The sequence below is a fragment of the Melitaea cinxia genome, chromosome 16 (assembly GCF_905220565.1).
Source record: "Melitaea cinxia chromosome 16, ilMelCinx1.1, whole genome shotgun sequence".
NCBI lineage: Eukaryota > Metazoa > Arthropoda > Insecta > Lepidoptera > Nymphalidae > Melitaea > Melitaea cinxia.
Genome location: NC_059409.1, coordinates 8747156 through 8773800, shown reverse-complemented (window position 1 = coordinate 8773800; position 26645 = coordinate 8747156). Strand labels below are relative to the sequence as shown.

The 26645-nt window shown below is 35.9% G+C and overlaps 1 protein-coding gene across 1 annotated transcript; it reads right to left on the bottom strand.

The window, feature by feature from the left end:
- Nucleotides 1-34: 34 nt before the first annotated feature.
- LOC123661291 (ribonuclease 3) lies at nt 35-26645 on the bottom strand. Its single transcript, XM_045596281.1, has 19 exons — nt 25592-26645; nt 25259-25340; nt 22825-23032; nt 22458-22593; nt 21369-21524; nt 19364-19584; nt 18280-18407; nt 17613-17742; nt 13654-13831; nt 13215-13422; nt 12535-12775; nt 12071-12291; nt 10722-10853; nt 8707-8878; nt 8011-8192; nt 7485-7649; nt 6275-6435; nt 1614-1759; nt 35-761 (listed from the first exon to the last, which is right to left on the bottom strand). Exons 1-19 carry the CDS (start codon nt 26491-26493, stop codon nt 343-345), a joined length of 4188 nt encoding a protein of 1395 aa, XP_045452237.1. The 5' UTR covers nt 26494-26645; the 3' UTR covers nt 35-342.

Sequence of the window (26645 nt, the reverse complement as noted above, 5' to 3'; positions counted from 1 at the left end):
GTCATCTGAAGGTTAAATAAAACGAAATGTTTTCTTTTATAACAATTTATTTTATATCGTTCAAGATACGACTAAATAAAAATTGATAGTTTATGTATGATTCAAGCTCGGTGTGATTTGAATATGCACTTTGAATAGCGATGGGTTGCTAATAAAAATTATAGGACCTATGATCAAACATTTAAGCTTACAGAGTAACTTCGTTTTACCTAAATCTACATCAATAGGAAATTAACTGATAACTTATTGGTATTGTTTACCATAATTAATGTCTCATACATGTGACACAAATAGAACACTGTTTCTAAATTAAGATTACGTGAACGTGAGTTTTCAAACTGTTTACTCATTGTCTGAATCAATTCTTCGACACTTTTCTTTCAATTTATCGTATTCATTTCTTTTTATTAGTTCTTCTTTTAGCTTCTCCATGTCACTTAGAAGACTGCTAACTTGTATGTTTTCTAATTTGTCAGGAATGGATTCTGAATCACTGTCCAAACCTGAGTCGTCATTAGAGTTCGCATCTTCCGCGTTTGGTTGTTCAGTGTCAGAAGGTTCTCGAACACTTTCGTCTGAACTTTCCGCCTCTGGAGCCCCAAGTCTATACGCTTTGGGAGCATTGTCTTCGTTGATTTTCTTTTGGAAAATCGATTCTCTATCCGGTTTTGCGTTTTTGTAATTACCTTTTTGTCTATTTTTCTTTTTTCGCATGCTTTTAGCGATTAGTCGTTTCTGATGATCCAGTTGTGGGAACAATTCTGAAATAGGTATTTAAACACATGAAAAAGTACTTAAATTAAAGGATGAATAAATATACGAACGTCGATATTATGAACACGTTACGTATTTTCTTACTTAATGTTCCTCGATGTGAGTATGATTTAAAATAGATCTAATATTGAATAATACATTAAATAAAGCAAGAAAGAAACGTACACACACAGACAGAAACTCACCTACGCACGAACGTAGGCACGCACAAATACGCAAAAACATATGAGTACAATATGCTTAGTTTACGATTTACTGATCATTAAATCAGGGATCCTACAGTTCTAACACTTCAGGACTTATATCAAGTTTTTATACTGAAAATATGATTTATTTCTAATACAGACCGCTCCATTTTGAACATATCGTGTTCGAAATTAAGCTGCTGATGTTGTCGAGAAAATCTAATCGTTTTCTGAATATAGAAACCGAACATTAGACGGTGTCGAGTAGTACACCGCGTATGCTGAGCGCCTGCCCTGCATCTTTCATCTCGGCCTCCTGTATGGAAGTACACGCGTGTGACTACGTAGGCAGTGAAGGGCGGTTACCGTGCGCGCAGCTGAGCGCGTGCCCTGCATCTTTCATCTCGGCCTCCTGTATGGAAGTACACGCGTGTGACTACGTAGGCAGTGAAGGGCGGTTACCGTGCGCGCAGCTGAGCGCGTGCCCTGCATCTTTCATCTCGGCCTCCTGTATGGAAGTACCCGCGTGTGACTACGTAGGCGGTGAAGGGCGGTTACCGTGCGCGCAGCTGAGCGCCTGCCCTGCAGCTTTCATCTCGGCCTCCTGTATGGAAGTACTCGCGTGTGACTACGTAGGCGGTGAAGGGCGGTTACCGTGCGCGCAGCTGAGCGCTTGCTCTGCGGCGTTCATCTCGGCCTCCTGTATGGAGTGTCCGCGCGCCGCCGCTAGCCGCGTCCCGCGAAAGTACACGCCCACCGTGTACACGCGCGTGTTGGTCGGGCCCAGGCACTCGATCACCCTAAACACACACAAATACATTGTCACCTACCTAAAAGACCATAACTCGAAACACGAAATATCACAAAGAGGGAAGGTTATACCTATATTTAAAGATAATATTCTGTTAATTGCAATATTTTTTGGTGTTTTGAGGTCGGGAGGTTAAACCTTCAACACGTATCACCAAGATGTGTTTTACGTTTGTTATCGTATGTGGCAGTGGCGTATTTTAAGATGTAACCCTTCAAGGATCAATTATTTTTTGCTGGTAGAAAAAATAATAATAATATGTATGATATATTTATTGATTAGTAGTAATTAGGAATAAAAAATTTAAACGTATTTTTTACAGAAAAACAACTTTTACATGGCTGTTCCATATATGGTACACTGAGCTTTAGCGATACTATATGTATTTGGTAATGAACTAAAACAATAGTTATTAATTAATAGTTTAATTTGGCACTCCATAACATACTTCGTTCACAAGACTAGGAAAATCATTATTATTGTGACACAAATCATAAACAAACATAGCTTCATATTGACCTTAAGTCTAGCGTAATGTTCTAGAGTAATGAGCTTATATATCTTAAGCAATATTTCTGAGCATATGGCAATCGACAGACAACTATAATGCATATAATGCTCTTTAAGAATTGTGCTTCAATGTTGTCGAAATACTCCAATACAGTATATATTTTGTAAAACGGGTTTCACCAGATCCATTATATAGAGTAAGTATAAAAGGATGCTCGGACTACAAAACCTATCGTTAACAAATAATAAAAACAGTAAGGGTCTCATTATCGAGGGCTGAGGAAAATAAATTCTGACTCTCAACCATTGAAAACAGCCTTTTGAGTTCTATTGGTTATATAAGACCAGTTAACTAGCGCCATAATTTACCACGAATATCATTGAATGCTAGTTTTTCTACACGGATTTTATGATCAACTCTGTCAAAGGCCTTTCGAAAATCTGTGTAAACGCTCTCTTCTTACTATTATTTTCGTCAATTATTTTGTCTGCTTATAATTATTTTATCAATTTATTATTTTATCAATGCTTTTAAATTATACCTACGTTGATAAACTAGCAAATTCGTGTTAGTTCAATGACAGTTAATGAAGCCTTGCTGTTCAGGAATTATTATGCTGTGCAATGATGGGTATATAGAATTATAAGTTTCTAAAAAAGTTTCGACAGAGCCGGTAGTTTCGATATTGGTCGGTAGTATTTATTATTGTTTAAAGACTAGTGTGATCCGAACCGACTTCCAAATTGTCTGGAAAACGACTTTCCTTCCTTAAGCCTTAGCTTAAATTGAATAAATGATATAGCAGCTGATAAAAGACGGAGGCACAGGACCTAAGCAGATAAGGAGGTAGATTATCCAGACCAGACCTTTCAGTGTGACATCCAAGGTTCGCAACGTAGTCAAGATATCGATTTCGCATATCGATCTGTCAAACTAAGATCTGAATTTAGATTAACGACAGAGATGTCAGTTACGTCAGTACGTTTGGTCCAAAAACTGATCTGAAATGCTGAGAGTATAATATAATAAAGGCTCTAATAAATACTTATGCTATCCGAGCTACTTGCTGTAAAACTATTATAATGAAAAATGCTTTGAGAGTTGTGGTTCTTATTTTTATTACAAATATTTTTCCAGAAATATTTATATTTTTATTTACGTTTTCCTCTATTTTTCTCACTTAAATTTTATAGCTAATCATTGATATGTTTTAAAATCTATGACTGTATATAGCAAATTCTATGTCAGTGGGTCAGTTTATGTAATAGTCAGTTTCTGTAAATGTTTCGCTTTATCTAGGCTTTATTTCTTAAATATAGCCTAGATTCATGCTGATTTAAAACAAATGGGAAACTTAGTGGAGTTAACTAATATTTGTAGGTACATATTTCTTGATAATATTATAAATTACTTATATAAATACTACATAGAATGCCGAGGTCACCTGCTCATTTTTCTCACTATGAATAATGCCCAATCAAATTTCTCAAATGACTCAGATATAGCTTTAAAATTAATTTTTTGAAAGGTGTACTCAATCTTAAGTTTATTAGGAGAAGACATGAAATTACTATTTGTGGGGACAAGCACGTAAAAGGGCGGATGATTTTTATCAGGAGGTACTAGTGAACCATGGGGTAACATATGATTCACAATCACTTGTGTCAGTAATAAACAAGTCAAGTATACAGTTATTATGATTTTTAAATTAATTCATTAAAGAAAACAGTAAAACAGTTAATAAAATGATACAGGTACACGCACAATGAGTTATAATCATTACAGAATACGGTGTTCAATATTTCCCAGTGTCTTGCCATTTCATCCTAGGTAAATTGTAATCACCCAAAACAATAGATCTATCGTTTATTGTAATAATACAAAAAATAACTTACCTCTGCAAAATATGCACTTCGTTACGAATCACAGTATTTTTCCACCTTAGAGCTACTCAGTTACTGTTTTTTTTTTTGAATTCACACAAAAAACAAATGTAATATTTTTAATCAATTTTCACATTAAGCCCTCAGTAACAGGAACTGCAACGACTTCTATACGCAATGGCTTGTATTATACAATTGCTAAATATCTGACACTACTGTTGAGATGTTAAGAGACATGTTTTTGCTAATATTTTTATAGTTCTGAACAGTTAGTGGTCCTTCCATATATATTACTGAGTGGCTTGTAGTGTTAACGCCCTGGGCCTATAAAGTTTGTCACCACGTAAATTTACTAACCTGTAACTTACCGATGGACATGTCTAAGAGGTGTCATGAATATAGGTATGATAATCTAACACTGAGGAGAAACGAGATAGATTTTAGCATGGCAGATAAAAGACATATTCAGAGAAGTCTCAGTGGTAGCGATCACTGGACATAAGACAATCAGAAAGGAACGAACCCACTTGATGAAATATTTTCTCCTACCTACGCTGCCTATATATATTAGTGGTTCTAATTGGAACGGAAAAACCGATTCGATTCGCTAGAAACCATGTGCAAAGTAGACGAGATGGTTAACAAAACTTAATGAAAACGGCGAATACACTGGGTCGCAGACACTTTGCACCAACTAAATGAATGAAGCCGTCCAAACTTTTTCTGAAATATGGTATCTTATGTGGTGAAGGTATAGCTCAAGCAGCTTCGCCAGAATAGAATTTTTCCAAGAAGATACGGATACTTATACGCAAAGATACCTCTGCTGCCCAAATGCGAGTAATACTGAAGTACATATGCCATACAAACTAACTACACATAAATAACTTTGAAAGGGGTGCTAATAGGAGGATTCAGTTGCGCTGCGCGGCATTTAGCAGATTCTGCCAGTTATCACTTCGAAAATTCTACAAAGCATGACAAGAAATATCTTCGAACAATGCATTTTGCCTGTCTTGACATACGCCGCATACGGTCCAAAGAAGAAAACACTGACAATGGTTAGTCCCTTTCCACAAGCTTAAAGTCATTCAACGACTATGGCTGGGGCTTTGCTTGAAGTGTCTCTCAAAGATAAAATAAGAAATGAGACTATCCGCAAAGAAAGTAAGCGACATAGCCCGTTAGAATCGGCATGCTGAGACGGCAGTGGACTGGTCAGCATATTGCAAATCTGGTAACTACTGCAGCAGACGTGTCCTGAAGTTGAGACCACGCATTACCAAACGCAGTGTGGGACACCCTATCGTTGGCTGGATCAACGGCCTACGTAAGATAGTTGGCGGAGGCTATGTGACGATAGCGGACCACTGAGACGTTTAGCGTACAGATTTGTTACATTTACAGTAATTACTGCTTTTTTATATACGACTAGGTCGGCAAACAAGCTTACGACCCACCTGAACCGCTAAGCGGTTACCGTAGCCCATAGACAGACGCCTACAACACCACATGAATCGCAAGCGCAGTGGACCACTAACCTTGACCCTCCCCAAAAGGCTCTGGACACCTTACTCACCACAGGAACACAAACTACTTGATAGCAGTATTATATTTTACCTGAAATCTTATCTAACGGTTGAGGTACTTTCCCTGTCGTGATACAACTTTTGAGCAAAATATTTCCTGTTCCCTTTTTTTACTGTTCTCAACCTCAATAGGTGATAAAAAAAATAACTATATATAATTTGAGAAACAAGGATAAATTAATGCTGACAAGTGTACGTACAAAGTATGGTAAAAAAACAATATTGTTTGAGGGAGTGCAGCTATATAATAATTTACCAAATCATGTTCGAGATTCGGATAGCATGAATATTTTTAAATCAAAATTAAAAGAACACGTATATACAATGTAATTGTAAATATTTCATGCTATAGTATATTGATTTTATCTCATTATATGTGAACGTTATTTTTTTATGAGAAATAAATTCTTTAAACCTAAAACACTCTGTATAGTATAACTTCTTTTTAAGTATACGTAAAGTATTTCAATGCAATCTTTATATATTTTTGCTCAGTGTTTGAAACAGTAAATAATACATACTTGTAGACAGGTATATCTGGCTCTCCACCTTCCATGGAACGTAAAGTAAGGCAACACTGTTGCAGCTTCGACTTAGGATCGTTCCAGTTTTGATTTAAGATGAACGACGGCAGACGAGGGAACAGACAAGCGTTGCAGAACGCCTGGCAGTATTCTAGATTCTTTAACAAAAAATAAATTAATTGGTTGTCTGTAAAGTTGGTTTACGGACGATAGTTTAACGTGACAACGTCATAACAAAACATCTCGGACGCATTGACCAATCGAGTTGAAGAGAGATAGATGCGGCGCAAGCGTACAATGAGCGTAACGAGAAAATGAGCGCAACGGGACAATGAGTCATCCTTTCGTGTATGCAGCCGGCGTTCATCGATTTATTAGACGTTGTCACGTCAAAACAAGTTGACAATTCATATCAATACTAATACATGAGACATATCGTCGTACACGATTTGTAATTTTATACCCTAAAATACATAGGATTTTTAAAGAATTAAAAGAATAATCATTTCACACTAAAACTATACTACAGATTTATTTAAACATAACTTTTTTTAATTAAAATCTGTTCCGATTTTAATTTTTTTTTTTTTTTTTCGGTGACATACACATAATATATGCACAAGACGATAAAGCCAAAAATTTTGGCTGTTTTGTAAGATTTGCATTACAATGATAATACATAATTATTTGAATTAATACATACATACATACATACATACATACATACACACACACACACACACACACACATATATATATATATAATATAATATATATATATATATATATATACATATACATATATTATATATGACTAGGCCGGCTCACTTGATGGTAAACGATTACCGCATCTTATAGAAGTCTGCAACACCAGAAGCATCGCAAGCGCGTAGCCGACCGACCCTATTCCCAATTCCCCCAGGAGCTCTGGTCACCTTACTCACCGACAGAAACACAACACTGCTTGAAATCAGTATTATTTAGCTGTGATCTTCTGAAAGGTGACATAGTATCCCAGTTGGGCTGCTCCATACTTTGAACAGGACATTTCTTGCTGTGCCCTACCTCAGTTAATAATATTGAGAATTATTACATAATACTATTTATTTATTTTTATATTTTACCTCGAATATTGGTTTCCAGATAAATTACACTCAAAAGACATGTTAAACGTTGTTTTAAATACATAAAAATACTTTTTACAAACCTTATCGATGTATAAAGCTCCCAAAAATGCTTCTAGTAAATCTGCTTTATGTTTCTTCGTAGTAGGTTTGGCTTTAGGATTGTTATAAATAGCGTACGCTGACATGTTGAGGTCGTCACACACCATAGCCTGTGTTCGATTGTTGACTAGAGATGAACGAAGTAGCTAAAAATATACAATGAATTTCATTTTAGTTTTGTATGACTTTTTATATATTCTACAAATAATAAACTGTAAATCTTTACGTGATTTTATTAATTAAAAACGAATGCATCGGTGACATCGAATAAGTTGTGTTTAATGTAATCTTCCATTAGTAGTCCTAAAGGGCGCGCGTCATAAAAGTTATAAAACGTAAGCACAAAAATGAACTTTAGTATTTATTTGATATTAAAGTATTATTTTGCCAGGACAATCCTATTCTAAAGAGGGCTATCACCTTTTATGACCGTCGCTGCATCGACTATAAGTTGTTACAAGCAAAGCATACAGATTCATTAAGAATAAGATATACTGGTAAACTTACTGATAAATGACCCTCATGATGGTCGGGGAAGTGCCGGTATAATCTATCAGATACTACTAACTGTAAGACTGTATCGCCTAGAAATTCCAAACGTTGATTCGATCCTAGGGTCAAATGAGTAAACCCTACCGAACGATCAGTAAATGCCCGAGCCAATAACCGAATGTGTTTGAATTGGACACCTGAAAACAAACAATAATTATATAATAATCTTTTAGTTAAGGTTAATATAAATATGTGAAAAAGTCAAGTCATTAGACATCTTTGCAGATAACTTAGCTATATTTAAAAAAAAAAAACTATTAAAGTCATTTGATTCCTCAAATCAAAAGTTATGTAGCACTAATATTAACTTATCTTAATTTATAATAGTAATAGTTATGTATTTAGTTCTTTATTTTGTATGTATTTTTTTTTAATTTAAATCCTATATGTTTAAAATCTTTTGATGCTGATGACTCAATTATCTAAAGCGCATGCTGTAACTACCATTAAGAGGAATTATATGTATATACTTAATACCTTTGCATATATCTAACTGTAAATTTTTTGGTGGTTCTAATTAAATAAATAAATAAATAAATAAATGTGTATGAAGGTAGATTAGATATTAAAAATAAATTTACAAGTGGTTTGGAAATCTATTGGATATCTGAAAATGTAATGTGTAAAATGGGTTGGTCAAAGTAAACTTACCAATAGAATCTTCAAATTTAGTCAATTTCTGCAAGAACTCAAAGTTCTTTATATATTTCCTGTCACCTAACGGCTCCTGGTCTTGCAGAGGATGAGGCCGTTCCTTCGACCAAACTTCTAATAGAATAGGATCATGATACCAGAGCGCTAAGCCAAATACTCTATCTGTGACCTAAACAAATTAAATAAAAATGCCTAAAATAATACGGCTTAAATTATGTTAGTAAAAAAATTAAGCACAGAATATGTCGTGGTATTTTAAAAATGCTTCCTTATAAAGATATTTATTCGCAATAATGTCAATGTTTGTGTACATGTACGTATTTATTTAATATTACCAATTTTCGTAACAAAATGTAAGCCTTTGTATTGGAATCTGTTTACTATTGTAAAAAACTCGGTATAACATGTATATTTATCATCCCCCTAAATGTTAAGAGTAGTCCGCCCCTAATTTTTTTTAATTTTTAGATAAATTATTTATTTTTTATTTTATTATGTTGGCGTTGAAAAATACATACAACCCTAAATTTTCACCCTTCTACCACTAACCCCTATTTTTAAATAGCGTTTAGCGGCAAGACAACGTTTGCCGAGTCAGCTAGTCTTAATATACAAGCCACTTTGGCAACATACTTCTGCATAATCGTTCAATACTATTTTTCTTACTATTGAAAAACTTCGATAAAGAGTATATAATAGCATTTCAATACTAATATTAACTGCCGTATAGGAACCGCATACGAAAACGAATTTTTATTCTTTTTTTCATTGCAAATTATAGCCGTGCTTACGCCCTCACTAAAGGAATCATGCGTAACGAGTCTATCAAAGTAGCTCGTTTATTTAAACAAAGACAAATTTAAATATGGGCTAGGATTTTTTATCACGCGTATCTATAACACCTGCAGAACCCCTCATTTGAAGGAACGCAGTTATAAGTCGAACAGCCTGCTTAATACGCTTTTAATAAACTCCAGACGCATGTCTGAGCCGATACACATACTCGTACACATACTTTTCTTTAGAAAACTATAGACTGATTTATCATCATTAAATTATATTAATTTACTTTGTGTTACTTGACGTGATATTGCATGTTGTGATATCCTGGTATTACACTTACAAATCGACACCAACAATTTATACTACGCCAATTCGATTTTTCGATAAGTTTGTTTGTTTTAATGCGAACTTGATAAAATGTGTTTTTATATGTAATAAAAAAAATGTGAAATTGCAATGAATAAATTAACTATTAAAGATACCAAATTTCAAATAAGTTTCTTAATTAATATAAAAGGTATCACGTTTTTCCCTTTTATAAGCCGCTATTGTCTTCTTCTTCTTAAAGTGCCATCTTCTCACGAAGTTCGGCGATCATTCTGGCAACTTGTATCCTTGATACCGCAGCCCTGAATAACGAACGGGTGCTTTTCCCAAACAATTGGCGTAGATTTTTTAGCCAAGATGTTCTTCCGCTATTGTAAAGTTCACTTTTAAGAGCTTAGTATAAATTGCTGGTGTCGAAATGGGGGATCCATTCCAAATTTTAAAAAGGGTTAGGATTGTTTTTTTTTTCATGTGCGACATGATCTACAAGACCTACAGAGCCCCCACTGGAAGGAGCGCAGTGAGGCGCGAGCCCCAGGTCAGGAGAGCCCACCTGCTTCACTTTTAAGAGTTAGCTTAGTATAAATTGCTGGTGTCGAAATGGGGGATGAATTCCAAATTTAAAAAAGGGCTAGGATTGTTTTTTTTTTCATGTGCGACATGATCTACAAGACCTACAGAGCCCCCACTGGAAGGAGCGCAGTGAGGCGCGAGCCCCAGGTCAGGAGAGCCCACCTGCTTCACTTTTAAGAGTTAGCTTAGTATAAATTGCTGGTGTCGAAATGGGGGATGAATTCCAAATTTAAAAAAGGGCTAGGATTGTTTTTTTTTTCATGTGCGACATGATCTATAAGACGTACAGAGCCCCCACTGGAAGGCGCGGGCCAGGTCGCGAGACCCACCTGCAGGCCGGCGTCCAGGAACAGCGCGCCCATGAGCGCCTCGAAGCAGTTGGCCATGGCGTGGCGCATCACCACCTCGCGGCACAGGTCCGAGCCGTGCGCGTACAGCATGTACTGCTCCAGCCCGATGTTCTGCGGGCGGGCTCGCTAGCATTACTATAGCGCAGACGCATACGCATCAGCCCCTAACGTGCCACCGCTGGCCATAGGCCTCTTTATTTATTTATTAAACTTTATTGCACACACAAAAAAGGATATACATTTTAGAACGATTTAATACAAAAAATAAATAATGTATGCAAAGGCGGCCTTATCGCTTATAGCGATCTCTTCCAGGCAACCTTTAATAAAAGTAGTATAAGAAAAATATGTCGGTAGTAGTGCGCAATCAACAACGCAAGTTTAGCACATATAATTTAATTAATTTACAATACATTTAAACGGTATATATATATATATATATATATATATATGTATATATATATATATGTATATATATATATATATATATGTATATATATTATATTTAAACGGCTCTTTCCCCATGTAGGAGAAGGATCAGAGCTTAATCCACCACTCTGCTCCAATGCGGGTTTGCGAATATATTCCCTACTATGAGTAACGATCGCTATCAGGTGTACACGATAACAACCGGAACCGACGGCTTAATGTGCTCTCCGAGGCACGTTAGGGAAGACCCATAAGGACAGCACAAACATCCAGACCACGGCAAACATCTGTGTGGCCAATACAAATTTTTGTCATGTGCAGGGATCGAACCCGCAACCGCCAGCGCAACAGCCACAAACAAGTGCAGTGACCGTTGCGCTAACGCAACCATATACATATATACAGAGTTAAATAATATGGTATATAATGGTTACTCACATAATCTACCGTACTGAGGTAAAAAGCAGTAAAGTATATATATCGAAATCATTGAAAATTGAGTCGATAGATTTGAATTTGTTTTAATTAAATAAATTATATAGGATATATTTCACAATTGCAATCATAAAAGAAATGTAATGGCGTCAAACTTTGCAAAAGCTACTGTAACGTTAACTATCATCTATGCTCGGCAGTGCCTTAGCCATCTCCCTCATCCAGTGTTGAATTTTGGAATAAAAAGATTTAAACATCCTAGCCTACAAGCATGAACTCAACAAATCATGTTCAGTTTCATTTAAGCCTCAAGTTGCAAATTGATAAACAAAAAAAAATTATATTATTTAAGATTATTATCAAAATATTTTCAATTCCCGGAATACAATTTGAGGAGTTTTTTTTATTATTATTACAAGCAAGTATATTTCTATTATATTCTTGATGGTAAGATAAATAAATACCTTTGCCAACTGTGCCAGATGTTGATTTTGTACAATAGAAGCTCTGTAAGTCGCTAAGCCACCTTCTGTCAGTCCAGGAAACATTCGGAATAAGTGTATGGAGGAAATAAACTCCACAACTGCGTCTCCAAGGAATTCCAGACGTTCGTTGTGCTTAATATCGGATTCTGTCTCGCTACTCTTGCCAAAACGAGACATAATATTTATAAGAGTTACAATACCTGTAATTAAATTTATTTAAGTGTAGTTATGGCCGTTTTTAAAAACATAATCACACAGTGAGCCAAAAAACTTGCAAAACCAATGCTCAGACAAAGACAGACATATATGCATAAAGTCATAAACTATTTTAATTAAGGAGCACAAAATAAACAAAAACCGTTTTACTATAACCATTTATAGCTACTGCATTAACCTGAACAGTTACTCATAAGCTTTGTGGAAATCGATCCTTAAAGTTTTACCTTTTTTCCTGGTATAGTGTATTCTTCTATCGCCATATTCTGGTTGTCTTATGCCACAATTAGTTAAACTATTTCTGGCATGGTCAGGATTGGTACCAAAGTTCTCTCTGTACGAAGGGTGAGTTAAAGCCGTTTGTAACAAAGCTCTCTGTTTAAAAGTATATCCGATCTTCTCTTCCAAACTGTCTAGAGATTTATGGAATCTTAGATGCCGAACCAGAACTGGTATTAACATGGCATGCTGAAAATGTAATTGTGTAAGTTTTCTTTATGTTATGTTGTATGTTGTTAATTACTAATTACTAACTACTATGTATTGTGTTATCATTACATAGTATAAAACAAAGTCGCTTTCCGCTGTCTGTATGCTTAGACCTTTAAAACTACGCAACGAATTTTGATGCGGTTTTTTTTAGTAAATAGAGTGATTGCAGAGGAAGGTTTATATGTATAATACATGCCAGTAATATATCGCTCTTTCAAGAGTAACCTCTAAAGAAAACATGTTTGTATTGTCTAATGACAAAAAAAGTTGTGAATGTTGTATATGTATAAAGACATTCCGTAGTATATTTAGTATCAGCATTGCACCCGTGCGAAGCCGGGGCGGGTCGCTAGTTTTATATAAATTTGCCTGTTTCTGGCATAAAGTCCATCTAAATTATAGGAAGTATATTTACCTGAACCACATCACACATAAGACCAGTAGTGTAAAAGCCTTCTGAAGATATGGCAACGGTAACATCTCTCTTCATTTTACTCTGCGTCCTCATTTCTTGTAATCTAGCTTCTTTAGCTGCTAGTTTCTGCCTTTCCACAGACGATGGTTTAGCCATATTGGCTATCAGATGACGGTATTTCACATAGTAACGCCAGGCTCTTTGGTATCTAAAATCAAAGTCATCTGAGTCAAAAAACGATATTACAAGTTGCTGTTTTATCTTTTTTGGTACCCTCACTTAATAATTATTTTACTTTTAAAATAAATTATTTAGGATGGCTTAAAAAGAACTTATGGATGTCTATTTTATCCAATATTTATTATTTCCAATACATTAATTGGTGTCAGCCTTTTACAGTCTGACAAATTTCAGGTCATCTTCTAAAACAATTACTTACTCAGGATTGCCAGCGTAACTAAGTTGGGGTGGCCTAATACCAAAGTGAACTATTTCTGGATAGTATTTCTTTAACTCTGCAGGATCCTTAACTTCCCCAGCACTGACAGATGGTGTTCGATCCAATTGATCAACTCGGACAGAGCATGGTTTCTTACCTGGATATGTCACTATCATACCTGTAATTTTATTTAGTATCTTAAAATTTAGCTACACTTACATAGCAATTAATAGATTAATAATAAATAAATGAAGAATTTGTTTAATTGTGACATACTGTAAGGGGTTGTCTATAAAATACTTAAGCAAATACCCTGTTTTTGCTCAACGTGACGAGATATGGACAAGGGAAAGATTTTTGAAGTAAAACTTCTTTACGCACGCTTGAGATAGGGAGTAAGCTGGTGAATGTGTGACAAGAGCGTTACGAAAAGTGTGATCGGGCGAGGCGAACGGAGCAAGAGAAAAAGATGCAAGCACACATTTTTTTCTCTTTCCCTCATATCTAAGACATAGTGCAGGGCTACTGTGCAGGCCTATTGCTAAAGAAGTTTTACTTTAGTCGTGCGGTCTAAAGCACATTCGTATAATGTGTCCGGTTTCCGATGTCCGATACTTTAAGGGGCTAAAATACAATTAATTTTATCGACAAATCAGCGATCAATGATTTTTTTTCGCAATCAATAAAAAATGGCAGCACTTTAAAAAAAATTGTTGGTGAAGCATAGATGCTTGCATTAATTTAACAATATCTACCCAAGTAGAAGACTTTCAAACACAAAAGTGATCTCAAATGTTAGTTAATAGTGTAGACAATAAATCTAGATTAAAAATATTACTCTTTAATTTTTCAGTATTAGTAAAAAACATTTTTGAAAAAATAAATTAGACAACAAATTGATGTAGTTTTTCACATTCTTAGCTTTAAAAAAAAAACCATCGTGTTAACCAATTTTTTTTATTTGTTTTTATAATAATACAGGATATTTGCTATAAATGCACATTTAAATCTTAACTCTGAGTTAGATAGTTTAGGAGGTATGACAGTGTAAACATACTTACTTGAAAAGCGCGGATACACTAGCAAATGAAATAAAAATTCTTCAATAATTCAAGGAATTGTAAGCAAGCACAATAGCATCCTTTGTGTGAGCAGGTAAAAAACGCTGTGTACAACAGTGCGAGCGAAACAGAATAACGGTTGTCTCCAGGTAAAAAGGGTGCAGTGAGCGTTTGTGCCGTCGAGCAGTCGTCCCTCGCTCTGCGTTGTGATAACATTCCTTTGCTGTTTTAACTAAATCTACTTACTGTACATAATTGTTGTTTGTTGTTAGACTTTGTTACGTTTTTGTTTTGTTGTTGAACTGTTATTTTTTGTTAATTACAATGAACGAGTACTCAAGCCAGTATATCGCTGACATCCATTTCGTGTATGGATTGTGTAACGGGAGTGCAAATAGAGCTGTTGTAGAGTATGCACGCAGATTTCCTAACAGACGTACGCCGCATGCTCGCACTTTCGTGAGAATTCATTTGAGACTTGCGGAAAATGGAATAAGAAGGCTCGGTAACGAACGTACTCGTGTTTTGTCGCTCCAAGATGAACATGGAATATTGCAAATGAATACTCTAAATCTTAACTCTGAGTTAGATAGTTTAGGAGCTATGACAGTGTAAACGTACTTACTTGAAAAGCGTGGATACACTAGCAAATGAAATAAAACAAAATAATTTATATCAATTGCATTTAATTTGGCAAAATAATTACAGAAACTGCTCAAAGTGACCTCCTTGTCTCTGCAGACATGCTGTTGCTCTTAGTGCAACGTGTTGCGTAGAGCGCTGGATCATTGCCCTGTCTTCCGCAATTCGTTTGCAGCTTGAATAATTTTTTCTGCTAACTCCTCTCGTGTATTTGGCACATTTACATACACTCTTCGTTTGAGTGTGCCCCACAAAAAAAAATCGAGAGGTGTTAAATCCGGCGACCGCGGTGGCCAAACAATTGTTCCTCCGCGTCCGATCCACGACGAATAGTGTGCATTTAAATGATTGCGCACAGGAAGCGCGAAGTGTGCCGGAGCACCATCCAATTGTAGAATCATTCTGGTCCTGTAGGCCAATGGTAACTCCAATAGAGCATCAAAAAATCGGTTTCCAGAAAATTTAGGAATCTTGGGCTATTCATTGTCTCCGGTAAAATGATTGGTCCAATTAGAATGTCGTCATTCCGGCCCAAACGTTGACAGAAAATTTATGTTGAAAAGAACTTGGGCGGATCGCATGTGGATTTTCTTGAAGCCACAGGTGTTCGTTACGGTAGTTCGTATACCCTGATCGCGTGAAAGTGGCCTCGCCTGTCCACATAATTCTTTTTAAAAAGTTTGGATCATATCGCGTTTCTCTCAATATCCACGAACAAAAAATTGCTATTCTTACATAATCTGGTTCCAGTATTTCTTGCACCCTTCGAAAATGGTAAGGATGTAATCCTTCTCTTTTTAAAATTCTCCACACCTACCATTTCGATAGATTGAGACGATTAGCTATGCGTCTAATGCTCAGGCTAGGGTCTTGAGTATTCATTTGCAATATTCCATGTTCATCTTGGAGCGACAAAACACGAGTACGTTCGTTACCGAGCCTTCTTATTCCATTTTCCGCAAGTCTCAAATGAATTCTCACGAAAGTGCGAGCATGCGGCGTACGTCTGTTAGGAAATCTGCGTGCATACTCTACAACAGCTCTATTTGCACTCCCGTTACACAATCCATACACGAAATGGATGTCAGCGATATACTGGCTTGAGTAATCGTTCATTGTAATTAACAAAAAATAACAGTTCAACAACAAAACAAAAACGTAACAAAGTCTAACAACAAACAACAATTATGTACAGTAAGTAGATTTAGTTAAAACAGCAAAGGAATGTTATCACAACGCAGAGCGAGGGACGACTGCTCGACGGCACAAACGCTCACTGCACCCTTTTTACCTGGAGACAACCGTTATTCTGTTTCGCTCGCACTGTTGTACACAGCGTTTTTTACCTGCTCACACAAAGGATGCTATTGTGCTTGCTTACAATTCCTTGAATTATTGAAGAATTTTTATTTCATTTGCTAGTGTATCCGCGCTTTTCAAGTAAGTATGTTTACACTGTCATACCTCCTAAACTATCTAACTCAGAGTTAAGATTTAAATGTGCATTTATAGCAAATATCCTGTATTATTATAAAAACAAATAAAAAAAATTGGTTAACACGATGGTTTTTTTTTAAAGCTAAGAATGTGAAAAACTACATCAATTTGTTGTCTAATTTATTTTTTCAAAAATGTTTTTTACTAATACTGAAAAATTAAAGAGTAATATTTTTAATCTAGATTTATTGTCTACACTATTAACTAACATTTGAGATCACTTTTGTGTTTGAAAGTCTTCTACTTGGGTAGATATTGTTAAATTAATGCAAGCATCTATGCTTCACCAACAATTTTTTTTTAAAGTGCTGCCATTTTTTATTGATGGCAAAAAAAAATCATTGATCGCTGATTTGTCGATAAAATTAATTGTATTTTAACCCCTTAAAGTATCGGACATCGGAAACCGGACACATTGTATATATATATATATATATATATATATATTTAAAAAAAATACATTGCAGGCATTTTCTACCACGAAATCATTAATTAGAGGAGAGCCTAGCTTCTGTAACGTAATACTTGTTAGGGGATTACTGAAAGTCTGAGTTGCATGCATGTGTGCGTGCAATGTGGCACGGGGTCCGAAATGGTTAAATTCCACGTAATGTATTTTATGGGCGGCCCCTAACTACTTAAGTGAAATTGTAAATTCCTAACCAGCAGAAACGAAAATAATTTACATATTATCATCACATACTGTCACATCAAATATATTCGGAAAAAATTAAATATTATATAGATATGATATTTTACCTTTAATTCTATCGACAAACTTTTGCCAGTTGTAATGGTCCATATCGTGATATTCCTCTAACATTTGCGGCGGGATAAGATAGCCACTTTCATCTATCAAGTACTTTAACACTTCGCACATAGACAGCACCTTGAAATTTTTATACATTTTTTACATCTATACTGATATAAAAGTGATAATTGTGTTTGCTCGCAAACGAAAAAAACCGACTTCAATTACATTGTCGATGTCACCACGCTGGGCAGGCGGGTTGGTGACCGCAGGGCTGGCTTTGTCGCACCGAAGACGCTGCTTCGGTCTGTGTATTTCAAAGCCAGCAGTTGGATGGTTAACCCACCATTGGTCGGCTTTTTAAGTTCCATGGTGGTAGTGGAACTGTGTTATCCCTTAGTCGCCTCTTACACCCACGACATGACACCCACGGGAAGAGAGGGGGGCTATATTCTTTACTGCCGTAACCACACAGCGGGGTACGTGTCTACGCTGGGGAAGCAGCAAAATTGGTGAGCTGCCAGCTGTACCAGCACTGCTGCGGAAATGCTAACAAAGAAAATCAAAATGTTTATCAGCACGCCCGCTTTAGCGTCTTTGCTGTACCTTTCCACTGAGGGCGTTGCCAGTTTACGTTTTAAATATATATTACTAATTATTATATAATATACTTACCTCACATCCGCCTTCAGGTAAATATCGAACGAATCGCGGCATGAAATGGAACTGCGAGCAAGTGTCATTTGTACCTTTACCCAGATCTAAATCTACGAGTTCTAGTAACTCCGTGAATAAATAGTCCTCTGAAACAATTAAGTTAAATAAAATTAATAAACGCTTCACATTCAACAGCCACCAGTAGGATTTTCTCCTGTGTTGGGGGTCCGGAAACATACACAACGCCCAGACCGACCGGCCGATACAAATATTTGTCGTGAGCGGGAATCGAACCCGCGACCACCAGCGCAACAGCCAGTGCTATGACCGCTGCGCCAAATGCGTCGTCAACGCGAAAAATAATGGTCAAGTATAAATTGTAAATTTTTTTTCATAGAAAACTGCAAGTACAAAATGGCCTTTTTTACACAACTAGGTCGGCAAACAAGCGTACGACTCACCTGATGGTAAGTGATTACCGTAGCCTATACACGCCTGCAATACCAGAAGAATTGCAAGGACGTTGCCACTCTCCCCCCAGTCTCCACCCCTAGGAGCTCTGGTCAACTTACTCACCACCGGAACACAATACTGCTTGAAAGCAGTATTATTTAACTGTGATCTTCTGTAAGATCGAGGCACTTCCTCAGTCGAGGTGCTCAAGATATTTAGCACGATATTTCATGCTATACCGCAGTTAAAATGACTTTTGGATTTAGCTTTGTTTCTCTGAACAGCAGAAAGATTTGTTTAAGCTGGTACTAGTACCAATAAAATTATCTGTGCTATTTAATGTTACAAATTTTAAAAGTTAATTTTATATTTGTTAAATATCTCATCTTATATGTAAGATACATTTCTATTGAAAATTGTTATTTTATTAAAACTAACTTAGATTTCAATTTCGTGAGTAAAATCCGTTATTTTATTTATTTATTTACACTCTTTATTGTAAACTAAATAGGATTTACTTAGCAATAGAAGACATACACAAGAAGCGGTCTTATCGCTAAAACAGCGATCTCTTCCAGGAAACTTCGAGTAGACGAGAGCTATAAAAACATGGAGTTATTCAATAAATAGTGAAATTGAGAGTACTTACCAAATAATTCTAATTCCTGCACTGTAAAGTTTTGTGGAGCTGGTTCTTCAACATATAATATTGTGTATTCGATATTAAATCTTATAACTTTACACTTCGGAAGTTTCGCCAGTTTATAATGAGAAAATAATGAAAATCCAGAAAACAAAAACTCGTGTTCATCGTGCGCGATTATCGTTGGTGCTTTTATAAGAAAATTTGTTGGAGGCGAGACGGTTATGCTGAAATAAAACAAGTAAAATTAGTTAAAGCTTTCATAAGAGAGTATAAAATAATGTCACGTGGTTCTTTTTTATAAAGTTATCCAATGAATTTCAGTTGTTTAAATCTGCTATACAATGATGTTCTCTTTTTGAAATACTCAGGGCATTTACCCTCAGTTCTCCAGTATGCCATTCTTAATCTTATTCTCCCTCCCACTACTAATTCGCCCTCACAATTTAATCATTAAAAGCTAACTAGACTAACAATTTATCCAAAACGCGCGCACGACGACGCGTTGGCGCAGCGGTCATAGCACTGGCTGTTGCGCTGGCTGTCGCGGGTTCGATTCCAGCTCACGACAAACATTTGTATCGACCATATAGATGTTTGTCGTGATCTGGGCGTTGCGCTTGTGTATTGTGTGTGTTTCCGGACCCCCGACACAGGAGAAAATCCTACTGGGGGCCGTTTAGTGTGAAGTGCATATTATAGAAAAAAAAACTTCTACATATTATTTCAATACAACAATAAAGTATTTGGAAATTTGTAAATGAATTGTAAAATGATAGTTTCAGACTTGTTTAGTTGGGAAACCATTGAGCAGCAGTGTCACAGGTACTTTTCACCTAAAATCTATACTAATACTAGCGGACCCGGCAGACGTTGTCCTGCCCGGAAAATAGCTACCAAATTTGATTGCTTACATACCGATAGCAGCGCCACCTAACGGGTCCAATTGAGATAAAAACTAGTCTATCTCCCAAGTTGGACCAAATTACAGATGCTTACAAAATTCGATAAAAATTGGTCCAGTAGTTTCGGAGTTACATACCGATAGCAGCGCCACCTACCGGGTCCAATTGGGATAAAACTACCCAATCTCTCAAGTTAGAAATTACAGATGCTTACAAAATTTGAAAGTGAAAAATTGTTACAAAATTGGAAGTGAAAGTTGGGTATGGCAGAAGAAACATGAAAGCAGAATAAATGCAGTTGAGATGTGAGCGTTAAGAAGTATGATAGGAGTTAAACTGAGTGACAGGACAAGAAATAGTGAGATAAGGAAACGTTGTGGTCTGAAAGAAGATGTAGCGACAAAAATTGAGAAAGGTATGCTCAGATGGTTTGGCCATGTCGAGAGAATGAGTGAAGAACGATTGACGAAAAAAGTGTATAAGGCGGTTAGAAGGGGTAGACCTAGGCGGATGTTCTGAGGCCAAATAAGGGACGTCTTGAAAAAAGGCCAGGTCAAGAGTACCCTAAACCAAAGATGGGATGTATGAAGGGAACAATGAAAGTGGGTGAAGCAAAAGAAGTATGTAAGGATCATAGCAAGTGGAAAGAAGTGGTCTCTGCCTACCCCTACGGTAAAGAGGCGTGATTATATGTATGTATCTACAAAATTTGATAAAAATTAGTTTAATAGTTTCGGAGTTTATCTGGAACATACATCGTGACATGAAATTTTTACTTATAAGAGATGAAGCGTAAGAATTTGTTTGGTTGTTTTTTTGAGCGCATTAATCTCCGGAATTCTGGTTCGAATAGAGAAATTATTTTCACCTTGACTAGATCATTTACTGCGATTGGTTGGATAATATTTTATTACATTTTTTTCTTAAAATAATCCAGGTAAAAACGCGGGACACAAATAGTAATAGAACAAAACGAATCAACCCTTATTACTTTTTGTTTTGACTACATAGTTGGTGTACAGTTGTTTTCAGTTACTGAATGACTCAGCTAAATTATAGCCTAGTGGGAAAAGCAGAGATTTTAAGTCATCAAAAACATAATTTACCAGTAATGATAGAGCTTGTTAATATTGCTTTGTGTGGGGATACATTTTGGAAATGTTTGTTCTCCAGCATACACTCCGTGTCGGATACCCTGGCGACGAGCTCGTGCACTACACCGACATAGTGGACCTCCGTTCATTTCACCAGAATTATTAAACCTGAGGACATTCAGTAAGGTAATTTACTGATTATAATTGCCAAAATGTTTATAACATGTAAACCTGTGAGATATAGTAGTTAAAATATTTTGACTCAACAATCAACTGGTAGAAATGATATGAGTATTCGATACAATAAGTTATAACTTACCTTCTTTACTTATTAACTTAATGGGAGGCATGCTCCATAATGTAACACGTAGATACTATCAGTACTGGGTCAAAAATTCCACAATGGATTTATTGTAAAAATAGTGGTTACTAGTGGGTCTTTTAATAACAGATTTTTTTCTGTTAAATTTAATAATATTTTAATGCAATAATGTATTTATTTGCAAAAGTAGTGTACTTTTTTTTTTACTTCAATTACAGTGTATTGTGTCATCAATTTCAGAAATATTTTTTCGCCACTATTTTATAAAAGCAGGTAATCTGCTATTTGTTCTTCATTAAGAAGAAAACAAGACATCTTGTAAAAATAAAAAGATACTAACAGTCGCTACCGGGTGAAAATTACCCATATGCTCCAAATTACTAAGCAAATACATTGATTATGAACACCGCTCAAACTGGTCAATCATTTGAACTGGCAAACCGTTGCACGTTACTGGAAAGATACTGAAAGTGGCGCGGTACATTATTAAGCAGAAACCGTAAATATTTTCAAACTTATGCACTATGTAGTAAATTTTACCCAGTAGCACCTCCTGTCAAGTTAAATCAAAAACTTCCTTATAGTCTTTAAAAATTACAACATTAAAATAAGTTACAGGTTTCATTTAGATATGACCATTTTTTATTATTATTTTTATTTCGAATAGCAATTGTTTTTAATTAAAACATTGGTACTAATTTTCCTATCTTGTTGATTTAATTGTTTCTTTTTTATTCATACATTTTTTTCAATGATAAGTAATATACACTCTGACAAACCATAATTCAGGATGAAGCCTCCGTGGATGACTTTGTTTTCTTTGCAGCTCCAACATAATTCTATCAGTGTAACCTTGCAAGCCATCTTCATCCAGACTCTCTTCACTTTCTGATGATGATGAACTTTTTTCCTCTGCTAATTTAAAAAAAATTAAGACAATACATCTAATCCATCTTCCAGCTAATCTGTCTTTTATTACATAATTAGGAATAAATTAAAAATATATATAAACTATGCTCACAATAAAAATGTTATAGATAAAGTAATAGTAAAATAGTATTTTGGGTAAAAAGACTAATTGAATTGCAAGATATTTTAAGTATTAACGGTTAAAACAAAAAAATGTTTTAATAATTACAAATCTACCTCTATGCTTGCACATCTTCACTTTAGGGGGTTTCAAAGGAGGTAGCTCATCATTCGAAGGTCTTGCGTTTCTACCTCTTTCAATAAGAGTTTTATAAAACTTTTCACAAATTTTCTTAAGTTTATTTGTCTGTTCAACACCTGAACCATCTTCCAATGGTTTATAGTATAACTCAGCCGGTGAACTTCGGTACCACATTTTTTGATTCTGAAATTAATAAGTAAATTTAATTTTTTAACTGTTTCTTTTTACAAATGTTATATTGAAGTAAAATTGGGTAATAAGACTCAGGAGATAAAAATATGTGTTAGCTTTTAGTTGTGTAAGACTGTTGTAATAAACATCATAGATTAGACCACAAAAATATAACTTTACTAGCTGTTATCCGCGACTTCGTCCGAGTCAATTTCTGTTATTGCGATCGCAATTAAGTTTTTAAAAGAATATATTTTAAAGTACTTCTGCGTAAATGATATTTTTAGTTTTATTTTCTGGTCCCAGAATAACATACTGATTTTCTCCGCAACCCGATTTTGACAACGCGACATATAGTTGGCGTGTGAAAGTCCGTGCAGTCTTGACGTTAATCGATTCCTTAATATTTAAATGTTTGCCCCTGTGTTTTATAAATTGTTACGATAAAAGATAATTTGACGGGAAATTGGATTCTTTTAAAATTAAAAGGTAAATCATTTGGAATCATTGGGATGCGAGGTATAAGCACTGTTTGACCAACTGCTGTACCAGTCAAAACTATTGCTACGATCACGTTGTTGCGCAGAAATTTGACTTGAAGTCGGGTCCCGTTACATAAATTTGGTGGTTTAAGATTTCTAAGTAAAATTATTGGGGCACCTATTTTTAACTTGAAGGAATGTGGGGGAATGCCACTCGGGTTCAAAGAATTAAGAAACTCCTGTGGGTAATGGACCGCATCTTCTTGATCCATTACATTATCAATAGATGTGTAGGTAACTATATCTCCTGCCTTCCCCTCGCCCGTAGGCCAGCGCAGCGTCTTGTCTTGCGCATCATGCGTGCGTGTTAATTTTGTTGCGGAGTGATTTTAAAATTGTATTATCTTCTAAGATGTTAATAGAAATTAAGTGATGTCAAGGACAATTTTGTTCACAATTAAATACTCTTTATCAACAATACATATATTTGGATAAGGATTAATAATATGTTGATAAAATTCTTTGGCAAATAATTGGCATTACTTAATGCATTAATTTCGACCAAATTTGATTACCATAAAAAGGTTATGAATCAATCATATATCAAAGATAGATATACTGTTGCAGACATTTTTTTAGATCATTTAAAGAGGAATAATTCTTTCATGCATATTTTTTTGGGAACCTGAACCATTCACGCAACGGAAGCCTTCAAATATGAATAATTTTCCCTGTTTTTGCAACATTTTTCACTGATTCTTCGCTCCCATTGACTATCCAAGACAAAAATAATTTTTCAATTGAAACCAGTAGTTACTGAAATTAGCGCGTTCAAACAAACAAGCCAACGCAAATGAGCCAACCTTTAAAGATAGACATATACTGTCGCGGACTTTTTTTTAGAAATTTTAAAGGGGAACAATTCCGTCATAGATGATTTTTGCTTAACTCGTTTTCGCACGTAGAGAAAGCTCTCAAAAGGAAAAAAGAACCCCCGATTTTGAAACATTCTTCATTGGTGCTCCGCTCCTATTGGGCTGCGCTAGCGTGGTGATATATAGCCTATATAACATTCCGGAAATCGGACCAGTTGTTTCTGAGAATAGCGCGTTCAAACAGACAGACGGACGGACGGACGGACGGACGGACGGACGGACGGACGGACGGACGGACGGACGGACGGACGGACGGACGGACAGACAGACAGACAGACAGACAGACAGACAGACAGACACAGACAGACAGACACAGACAGACAGACAGAGACAGACAGAAAATAAACATGTTTATAAATATATATATATATATATATATATATATATATATATATATATATATATGTATATATATATATAAATATTTATATTACACCCAGACTCGGGGTGGAAATCGAACCCACAATCCCCAGAGCAGAAAGCAGGGTCACTAAAAACTGCGCCAACGGGCTAGTCATATTATTTTTTAATAATATATGGAATTTATAATATCAATTAATTAATATTTTGTATAACTTGATAACAACCGGGACCGACGGCTTAACGTGCTCTCCGAGGCACGGTGGGGAGACCCACAAGGACTGCACAAACACCCAGACCACGACAAACACCTGTATGGATCGTTACTCATAGTAGGGAATATATCCATCAACCCGCATTGGAGCAGCGTGGTGGATTAAGCTCTGATCCTTCTCCCACATGGGGGGAGAGGCCTATGCCCAGTAGTGGGATATTACAGGCTGAAGTGTTGTATAACTTACTTCTTTTTCTTCAGAATTCTGCTCTTTGGACCACTCATTCATTTTCTTAATGAAATCCTCTGAAGTTCTACAGTAATTTTTCCTGAAAATGTAATTTACAAGTATAATAAAAAGTAGTCATTATTATTTAGGTATATCCAGAACATGTTGTTACCATAAACATTTTGTTTAAAGTAAATAAATGTAAAGCTCATAACTTGTACTAACTGGTTTTGATTGCAAAAAAAATTCAAACAATTTGCCTAGTGGATCCTGAGATTGGTGTATTGTCATAGATTTTACAGCTGTTGTAAATAAACATAGTATAAAAAGTATAAAATATAATTTCCTTACTGATAATCCTTTAATATTTTTTCACGATCAGTCAAAGGTCTTGAGACTGAAGGGTCTCGAGATCTCGGTGACAGTTCCCTTGCACGACTTTGCGAATGAGTCTCTCTGTAATGGGAGGAGTGTCTATATCTATCTGGGCTTCTATGGCGCCGTCTTTCTTCATGGCTATCATAGCTGCGACTGTGACTTCTATGATCTCTATAATACGAAGGACTTCTACGTTTTTCATATTCACGTCTCCTTTGTTCATATTCATATCTCTCATCATACTTCTCTCTACGATAATACTCTCTGTGCCTGTATCTAGAAGGGCTTCTACTGCGGCGACTACAACTAGGACTACGAGACCTAGGATGCCTCGATCTATCTCTTTCATATTTGCTCTTTTCATAGCTTCTCTCGGGATATGGAGAGTATCTAGACCTGGATGATGAATAATCCCTTGAAGATCTACTATAGCTTCTGTTTTGCTCATTTTCAAAATGGTTTGGGTCTTTACTGTAGAAATTATGAGTACTTGATGTTGGTTCTTGAATATTGTGAGGAGGAGGAGCAGACGTGTTATAATTTTTCCAACTTGTTGTTTGAATGTTGTAATAGTTTGTTTTTGCTGGATTAGGCGATAAAGGCAGAGAGGTATATGGTGGAGGAACATCAATGGAGGGTGGAAGATACGCAGATATATTAGGATTTATATTAAGCGGTGGTACGGCAGACGCACTCATGAACGGAGGTGGAGGTACGTCAGTAGGAATGCCTGGATGCAGAAACGGTGGCGGGTGGTAATACATTGACGGCTGGGGCTGAGACGGAAGCAAGTTAGATGTAATTGGTGGCCTCGTCGGCGGAGGTACATTGAACATCGGAGGCGGCATACTGAAGTCCACTGGTGGTATTGACATTTTATATAATTCACAAAACTTTTACGGTTTGAAAAGTTTCACATTTTATTTGTAAAGTATGATGGGCATATTATTTTCTCGACTTATTTACAAAGCATTAAGCAAGTGTCTACACAAATAACAATATCGTCAATGTCAGTCAGTGTCACTTA

Bases quoted from the DNA above. Each gene is read 5' to 3' on its own strand.
- LOC123661291 (XM_045596281.1), bottom strand. From the start codon at position 26,493: ATGTCAATACCACCAGTGGACTTCAGTATGCCGCCTCCGATGTTCAAT. The intron at 13,832-17,612 runs GTAAAATATCAT...ATAAAATTACAG, and splicing joins GTTTGTCGATAGAATTAAAG to GTATGATAGTGACATATCCA. The intron at 13,423-13,653 runs GTAAGTAATTGT...CTTTGATTTTAG, and splicing joins AGTTACGCTGGCAATCCTGA to ATACCAAAGAGCCTGGCGTT.